Consider the following 10000-nt stretch of genomic DNA (forward strand, 5'->3'; position numbering starts at 1 on the left):
ATTTTTATTATTATGTATTTTTTGCCGAGGCATATTATGTGTTTTGTAATTTACTTCGAAACTGTGCTTGGCTATTGAATTTTATTAAGATAACCATATTGATTTTAGTTCATACAGGTTTTGTCATTTAGGGTTTTGCTTTGGTTTGTTTTTTCATCAGTGTAAGTGTGTTGCTTATCTTGAAATTAAGAATCAGGAGAGGTAATTCTGTACTCTTTTGCTTTATCGAAGATTCAAGCAAGTTTGGTGTTGGTGGGTAGTTGCTATTTCTTCTCAGGATGTGATAGTTAAAACCCATACCTTCTGGGCCACGCCTGTGGCCATTATAACAAACTGACTCTATGGCTATAGGGATCGCAGTGCACAAGAGCAAATTGAGCAGAAAGTCTTGCTACATGAAGCAGACTCACAGGCCAAATGGATGGTTGCCAGAAATCAGAAGTCAGTGATGCATAGAAGTCTCAGAATTAATACGTGAATTAATATATGAATTAACCCATCATTGATGGGTTAATTCATGTAAATTATCAATGGTGACCATATTTGCTGTATTGCCATGTTAAGGTAGGGGTAATTTCTTACAGTATTGATGCGCTTGCCAGAGACTGTCCCCAACTCAATGTCACACTATTTATTTAAAAATCTTATCTGCTGTAGCTGGAGGTGAAGGTTGATGGGAGGCTCTGCCGTCCAACGCCCTTAGCAAATATTGTCTTCACCTTGATATGCACGGCAAGATAAATATATTCAGGAGCACCAAGTGGACTTAAGCTGCAAGCGATGCTTTCTGCCACCTCTTTCCTTTATTTGTGGGCTACTGTTCGTGTCTGCAGAATACGTCTTGTACAGACAACTACAACTTTTTGTCTTCTACAAGAATATCCTATCTTCATTTTCTCCTTGCTAAGTGCATCCATACCATAAAGGAAATATCCAGGATGTTGAGAGGTCCTATGATAAAAGGCTATAACAGTTCATGAAATGAAGAGAATGATTAATTTTATGAAACTTGGTTAATCTTTATGGTATGGATGCACTATGCTAGGGGAAATTGAAAATTATATTTTTGTAGAGGACTGAAAGTTTGTCATTGATACAAGGAATAATCTGCAAATAGGAATGATAATTCCACAAATAAAGGAAAAAAAATGTGGAAAGCACTGATGACAGCTTAAGTCTACTTGGTGTTCACGAGTTTCAGTACGCTGTGAATACTGATGTATGCACAGCGTACCTTCTCCTTGGGCAGTACCCACACGGCTCATCCAGCCATGGCAACTTAGATTGCTGACTAAATGTTGTGATATGGAATTGGTACATGTTTCTGGTGAGTGCATCCATACTGAAAAAAATTACCGGAAACTTTTCAAGTAAATATTCAGATGATGTGCATTCACATATTTGTAGAAAAATATGCTGCAGAACCCCTCCTGGTACACACAATCTTGATCCCAATAGCAGAAAAGGCATGAAAGGCACCAGGGAAATTGTGGGGTAAAATATGAATGAAGGCGGTCAAAGTTGGTCCCATGTCCACGTAGAGGACACGTTTGCAGAGAAACAAGCTTACTAAGCCGTGGGAGGATGCGGTAGGATGGCCAGTTCCTTTCCACCCCAACATGCTGACGTCAGCACATCTTTCACAGCTGAGTCGACTGAGAGAGGCGGCGGCTGGGCGTGAACCCAGGACCTTGCAATTGCAAAGCCAGCGCTCTACCACTGAGCTATGCCACCCTCTAAAAATATATATGAGTAATATACACAAAATTTGTCAGTACATAGTCAAATGCAGGGGGCTGTGGTCCCTGCAGTTGACAAGATGACAAAGAATCCACAGGAGAAGAGAGCAGAGGACACACCCAGCCTCAGGCCCTCTCAAGCACTGTGATTGTAATATGAGCATGTACCATGTACTGATATAACTATTGCATCCCCCATCCACCCCTTCCTGAAAGAGGCTTTTGTCGGCTACTTACCAGGCACCACATTCAGCTATGGAATATCATATTTGGCAACCATATTATCACTGAATATGAATTTGATTGCAATTTCTCCCCATATCCTTTGCATGTGATGGCAGTGAAGCATCCAGGCCAGTGGGTTAAAACCCATTAAATTTGGAATGGATGAACTTGTATTGATGTCCAATAACCAAATATAGCACAAAAATGGTCAGTAGAATTAATAAATTGGCATAATATAAACATCAGAAAACTCCCTTCACTTGCATTTACCTGCACTTGACTGGGGTTGTAATGTCAGGCATAAACTGTGTCAGATGTGGTGGAGATTTTGTATTCCAGACAAAGATGTTGCAGCAGCACCCCCTAACACAAGATGCTTTTGGATCATAGCCCCCTGTTTATGGAAGAATCTCTAAATACTACATAATCTAACCCTGCCATTTTCTGATGATACACGTCAAACCCTCTTCACCTGTTAGGTCTTGTACCATTCCTATCGCTGGATAGTGTTGACTAAAGATACTATAAATGTGCACTAGACATAAAGAGTCCAGTGATATGGTATTTGATGAGGTTTATAAAGTGGATGTCCTCCAGAAACTATATATTTTTGCTTTTCGTAAATTCACCTTTTGGCAAGCTTTTTTTCAGTACCATTTCATCACCAAATACATAGCATTACTTTATTAATTTTTTAAGAAGCAGCACTGTTTGGTTTGATATACTAGCCTTCATCAAATTATTATAAATCCTTTTCAGGTTGGTATCGAGTCTATGTCAAGGTATGTCTCCCCGGTGAATCCCGCCATCTACCCACACTTGACGTTAGTTCTCATGAGCATTGGGATATTCTTCACAGCATGGTTCTTTGTGTATGAAGTCACCTCCACAAAGCTCACAAGAGACTTCTTCAAGGTAAGCTGCTACCCAGACTTTCTTCTCTATTCATTAGCATATATGTAACTGCAGATATTGGGTAAGAACCTTATTGCAGAAAAGATTTTGAGAATTTTGTCTAATTTGCACCTGTATTTTCCTTCCTCCAGGAGTGCCTCATTGCCCTTGTTGCTTCTGTGTTTATGGGATTCGGCATCTTGTTCCTACTTCTATGGGTAGGGATATACGTTTGAGAGGGTTTATAAGGATATAGAAGCGTAAAAATGAGCATTTGGAAGTGAGTGAAAGGTGAGGTAATTGTCATTTTACCCATAAAATTATTGTTAGTCATAAAAAATTATGTTCAATATATATTGGAAATAAAATGGAATCAATAGAAAATGTGTATATATTTTTTTTATTTCTAAATGGCCAAATTCTTGTAAAATATTCAAATAGCACAGCATTTGGTTGTCATAGATTTTTTGTTAAATTTCTATCTGCACATTTTCTAAATAACTTTTCTCTCTCTCTCTCTCTTTCTCTCTCTCTCCTCTGCAGGCACCATAGTCATTCCAGCAAATTGAAGTCTGATTCCATGTTGTGACTGAAATAAAGGGTTGTTGTTTTTCCAGTTCTCTTTTATTAATGGTAACCTGCAATTTTGTTCTTAAAAAGTATTGCTCTTGTATCATAGGGTAAGAAAATACATGAGAAAAATGTGAGATCAACATTTATTGCATTGAGAAAATATGGGGAAATCATAATGGTACAATAATCTGACAGATTTTGATTCTTTAAAAGAATAAATAAGGCTTACTCTTCCTAGTAGAAAAAGGAAAAAAAAAAAGAAAAGAGAAAAAGAATAGAACAAAAATCATGTAAAAGTGAAATTTAGCTGCTACAGTCTAGAATAATAATAATAAACATGACACCAACAAGGAAAGAGACTACGAAAAAATACCTGTTTAAAACCTATCCTGGAAACTTACTGTACCACCGGTGTTGATCATTTGAAAAGAAATTCTAAACTATCAGTGGTATGTCTCCATCTGAAGAGCCCATACCATAACCACAACAATGACTAAAAGGTCCAACATGTGACCCATCTTGGTGTCTACATGTGACCCTCACAAATAAATGCAGCTTCATTAAATCTTGCATACAAAAATATCACTATCCTTTCTTAGGATGAGCGAGGTAAGGCAACATATCAGGACATTTTAACACTGCAGTTTTCATTTTTTTTGTTTTGTTTTGTTTCTCTCTCCTTTTGAGATTGTAATATGTTAAATAACTAGATATTATGCAGAGTTAAAGGGAGTCCCACCATTTTACTACAGCATTTTATACACAATATTAGTACTAGGGCTGTGTCATTCTGCCATGGTACCATCAATAAGTATTTCTTGTAAATTTTATACCTTTCAGAGATCTGCATATATGAAGATATTAAACTCCTATATAGAGACATTAATATACTCATATGTAGCAGATGTTTCAAATGAGAAATGGAAAACCACATTTGGATAACCATTTATGATTGCATAAAAATGTTATTTATCAGAAATTATCTATTTTTTTTATTAGTTTCCTATAAGAAAATCAAAGGAAATTGTTTAATTACACATCAATCAGAGTAAATAAATGCAACTGCAGACAAAAACGGCTACTTGACAACATTAATACTGTACCTCTTCACAACCAACTGATCTTCCTCAAAACTCACAAACAATAGTTTAGATTATTTCCCTGAGGAAGTTTCAACTGTTCTTCAAAACAGGAAAATGTCAACAACAAAAATAACGTGCTGCTCCAAAGAAAGTAATCCTGACTAGAAAACTATACATTCTTTCCACACAACTGCTTCCTACTCTCAAAAGCAGAAACACTAGTTGACTGATCCAACCACTTCAAACATTACCGTTTTGTTTCACCATTACCGTTTTGTTTCACCATTACCGTTTTGTTTCACCATTACCGATAAAGTTACCATAGGGTAATATTTTCTTTTCATAACCCTGGAATTATAAACTAGATTTTGACACCCAGTTGTGCTACATGACTTAATGTCTAGCACATTTATGTCTTAACTAATAACCATTAACCATTCTGACACCAAATTAAGATGGACTTTGCACAAGCATAGAAGAGCTGACCCTAGTTACCAACACTGTATTAAAATCTATTTCTTGACATGTTTGACACCCCAAACATATCCCATCTTAATAATAGAATAAAATTATACAAAATATAGATTTTCTCTACCTCTTCTTAAGGTCAGAGGGTTAAAAAAAAAAAAAATCACAGGCCCATATATTGGAAGCTGGATTATACAGAAGACAATAACCATTAAAGTTAATAATAATAATTAAGAAAAAAAAAATTGGTGCAAAGTTTCAGATCTTTATATAAAAAATTAACACTAGACCATCTGAATTTGGGACTCGATTCTCCTTCCCAGGTAGTAATATGACATTTAATAGTTGGCTTGGTTCAGACCAGCATTAACCTTCAAATAAAAGAAAACCCATCTTTTTTTAAAAGATTAACATTGCACTCTTCTTTAAAAGTGAAATGCTTTACAGCCATGTAAATGAATATAAAATAAATATAAATATAAATGCTTTGGATTATAGATTGTTCATGTATGATCTTTTTTCTCTAATAGTTCTTTATCACAGTTCAGCTATAATATTAACAACTCCAGAGTTCATGTCTGGACAGTATAACTTGTAAGTCAAAGCCATACAATGATCAGTAACTCAACTTGTATAATAACTTTTTACATCAGATCTTACACTGATTATTTCTCAACCACAAAACCTTCATTTATGCAAAGATGATTTTATACACATCTTACATTCATATAAGTCAACACAGAAAACATTTGGGGCAAAACATCCCTGTAACATGTACTCCAAAATACAATAAATATTAACACCTTTATGAAATGTTATGAATATGAGAAAAGCTGCTTTAAGTAGTGAGCACTTTCACCTTCAGTTATTGAACATACAATACAGTAAGTTCATTGGGGTTGTTACCATTTGATTTGTTAGTAGATGAAGCATATATATTTAAGATGATATGTTGTTAGTTTTTCTGTGATACTTTTTAAACTTTCTCGATAACAGTTTCTTGCACCATTCTCAGAATTCCAAGTGATAATGTGAACTACGGCCATATATTCTGAAAATTCATATAAATCATAAAATCTGAGCACCATATATACAAACAATTATGTAGAATTAACAGATTCTCAGATTCATGTACTTTACTGTACACTTTTACTTAATTTTTTTTTCCATAATTTAATGGCTCAAGTATGACGAGTTAATATTCATTATACTTAATACACAATGAGATTAGTCTGTTAAAAAACAAGAAAAAAAAAAAAAATTGTGCCACTCCTATTCAATCTTTATAAAACATTCTCGTCAGACGTCTATAACATACAGAGATGTTGCTTAAACTTGATCCATTGAAAAAGGATAATGTCTGATTTTTTTTTTTTCTCTCTTATTTTCAATACAATCTTTGTTAAAAGCCAAAGCAAGCCAAAAGAAAAAGCTAATGGCATGCTGGAAGACAAAAAAGTATGACAAGTTAAAATCAAATACGTAACCCGATTCAGAATAACATTAATGGAAACGCTATTTGGCACCTATTAACGTGGCTCTGAGCAGTAACCTCTAATGATTCCACCAAATGTCAAGTGATTTACGATAATATTAATAAGTGCAAGAAATACTACTTTACCGTGTTTTTTTTGTTTTTTTTTTTTCCTTGAAATCATCCTCTCTACGAAAAAAAATAACTACACAAAAGGTGCAGCTGAGTAGCCCCACGGGTTAGTGCAGGGAAGGGCCTAACCCCCTGAAAAGGTCCTGCATGAGCAAGATGACCCACACCCATTTACTGGCAGTACAAGGAATGAAAATGAATAACCATTGTGCCAAGATGTAACTGCAGCAAAATCTAAAATGAGGTAATTCACAGCCATTATGATATTGACTTTAACAGACTGGGAAATCAGACATGTTGACGTGTGTCTGTGTGTTTGTCTTTGTGTGTCTGTGTGTGTGCATGTTTATGGATCTGTGTCTGCTGGTGTGTGCGTGCATGACATACACCAGTACATGTGCTTGTGCATGTGCATGTGCATATGTGAATGTGATGATGCCTATCTGATATGATAGACCCTCTTCATAATATACAATAAGTCTTAGACCACTTGTAACATTATATTTACAGAGTAAGTATATAATACATCTCAAGAGTGAGTCCAATTTACAGCTTGATGATTATAAAATTCTCTGGACAATGGCAGTAATGACAAGCAATTTGGGACGGGTTGAACACTTCCCTTTAACAAGTCATTAATTTGCAGACAGTTTCATATAATGGTAAAGGCAACAGTCTGTTTTTTCATGTGTCCATGAGAAAGAAATAATACTTATAAGACCAAAAATGAATAACTTTAAAGAATGTGGATTTCAGCTTTCAGATTCAATTACCTTCTACAACATTACCAAACTTCCATCATATTACACTGTTCGGAAACATTTCCATTGATACAACTGGACCTAAATGGAGGAATGAGCTGTTAATATGGACTTCATGTGTAAGAATACCAATACTCACTCTTGTCGTGTTTCATGTTTGGTAGCCCGCAGTCATCTTATTTAATTGGCAAGGCGCTTACGTAAGGTGTTCTTACCCACTGGCTTCTAACGCCTAAACTCTAAGTCAAAATTATCAGAAGTTGTAATTTTCAAGCAAACTTTTCTTGTCTTCTTTACCAGCTTTATACCCTTTTCCTTCTTTCTTGACAGTTGTATAACAAGGCTGTAGGAGGAACAGAAAGGATATTATCAATAAATGTTATCTTTTTTATTTCACTGCATCTAAATACCCTGTGTAATATATACTGAAAAATCTACAAAATAAAATTTGTAACAATGTAATTTAGCTTTCTCAAGCTGAATTTTACATAATGAAAACACTACTGTATATACTGATATATTATTCATTAAAAATATATTACTTTTTTTTTTTTTCAACTATAATTTCCATCTTTTCATAGTCATTCTACAGTCAAATTTAATAAATCTCAACAGACTGTATGACTTATAATAGAGCTAATAAAGCTACAATTACTATCTAAACTCTGGAAGAAGGAAAGATGAAAAGAGTATGTGCTAAAAATAATATATAGAATTATAAATAGCTACACAGTTCTTGCAACATTAATATCTCCATCTTACCGTTTCGCACAGTGTCATTTGACAACAGTCTTCAATGTTGATGTGAACACCATCATCGGCCTGTCTTGAGCAAGTTGAGACTGCTGTGAAGCCGGCCTTTTTGGGAGGGCCAAACCTCTTTGGCTGACGAGGTTTCTTTGCCGGGGTTCCTGGGAAGAGTTCAGCATGTTATTGATTCCATTAATTACTAATATAATAATAAAAATGCTAATATAGTAATAAAAACACTACCGTAATAAAAGAAAAGTAATATAATAATACTATATTAACATACTAAACACACACACACACACACACACACACACACACACACACACACACACACACACACACACACACACACACACACACACACACACACACACACACACACAGAGCATCAAACAAATATGCAATACTCTCAGATGTTGAACCATATGGGAAAAGTCTTGTATGTTGTGACTGATACCTTTAGTTGGAACTGTAGTTGGCAATTCTCCTTTTGGCAAATCTGTTCTCCTGAGAAACAGTATCTTCACACTCAGGCCTAGCGTTGTGCAGAAAAATAATGTACAACACACTGCCAATATTACAATCACAATGATGTAAAGTTGTTTTTCACTGTACCTGAAATGAGAGAAAGTCAAAATGATAACTGAAGCCTTAAATTGGAAGCATTTAAAACAATAATTTATTAATATTAAGAATATTATGTATTATAATTTCAAGAACATTATGCATTTTGGATACATCACTTCATTAGAAATATCAAACAAAGAAATAAAGACTTAAATAATATAATAAAGTACTTACACTTGAGCTCTCAAATAATCAGTCGGTGATTTTTGTTCAGAACTTTGAGAATAAACTGTAGAGTCTTCTGTTTTCAGTACAAGTGGAGAATTAGAATTAATATATTCGTTTTCTGTAATTTCAGGTTCTGTTTTAGCATCATCACTTGGGTCTGCATGTGAAATTTGTGTGAGATGCTGTGACTCTTCAAAATGTTTTTCTTCATCTGCATTAAGTATTTCTACATCAGGTAGCACTGTAGTTTCGCCTCCTTGTACTTCTACATGATAAGCCACTTTGGTAGTTGCTTGATCAGTTTCATCAACCAAGGCCTCATCCATTACAGCTGCAACTGCAGGCTTTGTGTCTTCCTTTAGATCACTTGGTTCTTCCTTCTGTAACTTGGGTTTCATTCTTTCCTTGCAAAAATCCTCGATGGAGTCTCCACCAGGCCCATTCAAAGCAACAATACCATATGCGCCATAATACGTCCCATGGTTACCTTCAAATTCAGGAGTATGAACCAGCCTAACCACATCTTCTGGGTCACTCAAGCTAACCCTCATGATGCCATTTTGGCTAAAGTCAGACCAGTAAACATAGCTGCCATCTGTGGTTAAGGAAAAGGGATAGCAGTGTTCCCTGCTGACCAGAACTCTTTCCCCTGACTCTCCAGAACTGATAATTTTGCAGCTGCTGTTTTCATGTGAGTCTGTCGTTGTTTCTGCCCAGATGATCCGCCCACTTTCAGCATCATACGTCAGGTCCTAGGGAAAAATATGCTAGTGAGAAATACTGTTTACAAATTCTGAGTACAGATAAATACATTGCGGTGGACTAAATATATTTAGGTGAAATAAGATACAATCTACATTCATAAGAACAAAATAATAATAAAAAGAGAGAGGAAATATATTAACTTATGTTAACCAGTAACATATTGATATGGTGTTGAATAGCAAGGATATTCTACTCACAATAAAATACACAAAATGCCCTTAACTAACCTGATAGAACACATCTTGACCTTCTTTTGCTTGGTGAACAATGGTGTGCTTTGTACCTTCAAGATCACACATCTTTATACTACTTGGCACTTCTCCGGACTCTCCACGCTCA

General features: G+C 35.3%; 2 protein-coding genes across 5 annotated transcripts in view; one reads left to right on the forward strand and one right to left on the reverse strand.

The window, feature by feature from the left end:
* The window catches only part of LOC125028066 (transmembrane protein 258-like), a 3959-nt gene extending 485 nt beyond the window's left edge, over positions 1-3474 (forward strand). The window contains exons 2-4 of one of the 3 annotated variants that reach the window (XR_007115085.1): positions 2724-2879; positions 3011-3149; positions 3402-3474. Coding sequence is in view for 2 of the 3 variants with exons in the window: in XM_047617364.1 (XP_047473320.1) it covers positions 2724-2879; positions 3011-3094 (240 nt within the window). In the remaining variant the exon portion in view is untranslated. Of the gene's footprint in view, positions 1-2723; positions 2880-3010 lie in introns of all 3 variants that reach the window. The other 2 variants (XM_047617364.1, XM_047617363.1) reach the window with 2 other exon arrangements.
* Positions 3475-3555: 81 nt separating this feature from the next.
* Positions 3556-10000, reverse strand: part of LOC125028064 — a 20801-nt gene continuing 14356 nt past the window's right edge. For both annotated transcript variants that reach the window (XM_047617360.1, XM_047617359.1), the window contains exons 4-8: positions 9889-10000; positions 8903-9648; positions 8559-8716; positions 8111-8259; positions 3556-7691 (exon numbers count right to left, since the gene is read on the reverse strand). The exon at positions 9889-10000 is cut by the window's right edge and continues 15 nt beyond it. In XM_047617360.1, the coding sequence (XP_047473316.1) occupies positions 7602-7691; positions 8111-8259; positions 8559-8716; positions 8903-9648; positions 9889-10000 (1255 nt within the window). In that variant the 3' untranslated portion in view covers positions 3556-7601. The remainder of the gene's footprint in view (positions 7692-8110; positions 8260-8558; positions 8717-8902; positions 9649-9888) is intronic.

The sequence above is a fragment of the Penaeus chinensis genome, chromosome 8 (genome assembly GCF_019202785.1).
Source record: "Penaeus chinensis breed Huanghai No. 1 chromosome 8, ASM1920278v2, whole genome shotgun sequence".
Taxonomy (NCBI): Eukaryota; Metazoa; Arthropoda; class Malacostraca; order Decapoda; family Penaeidae; genus Penaeus; species Penaeus chinensis.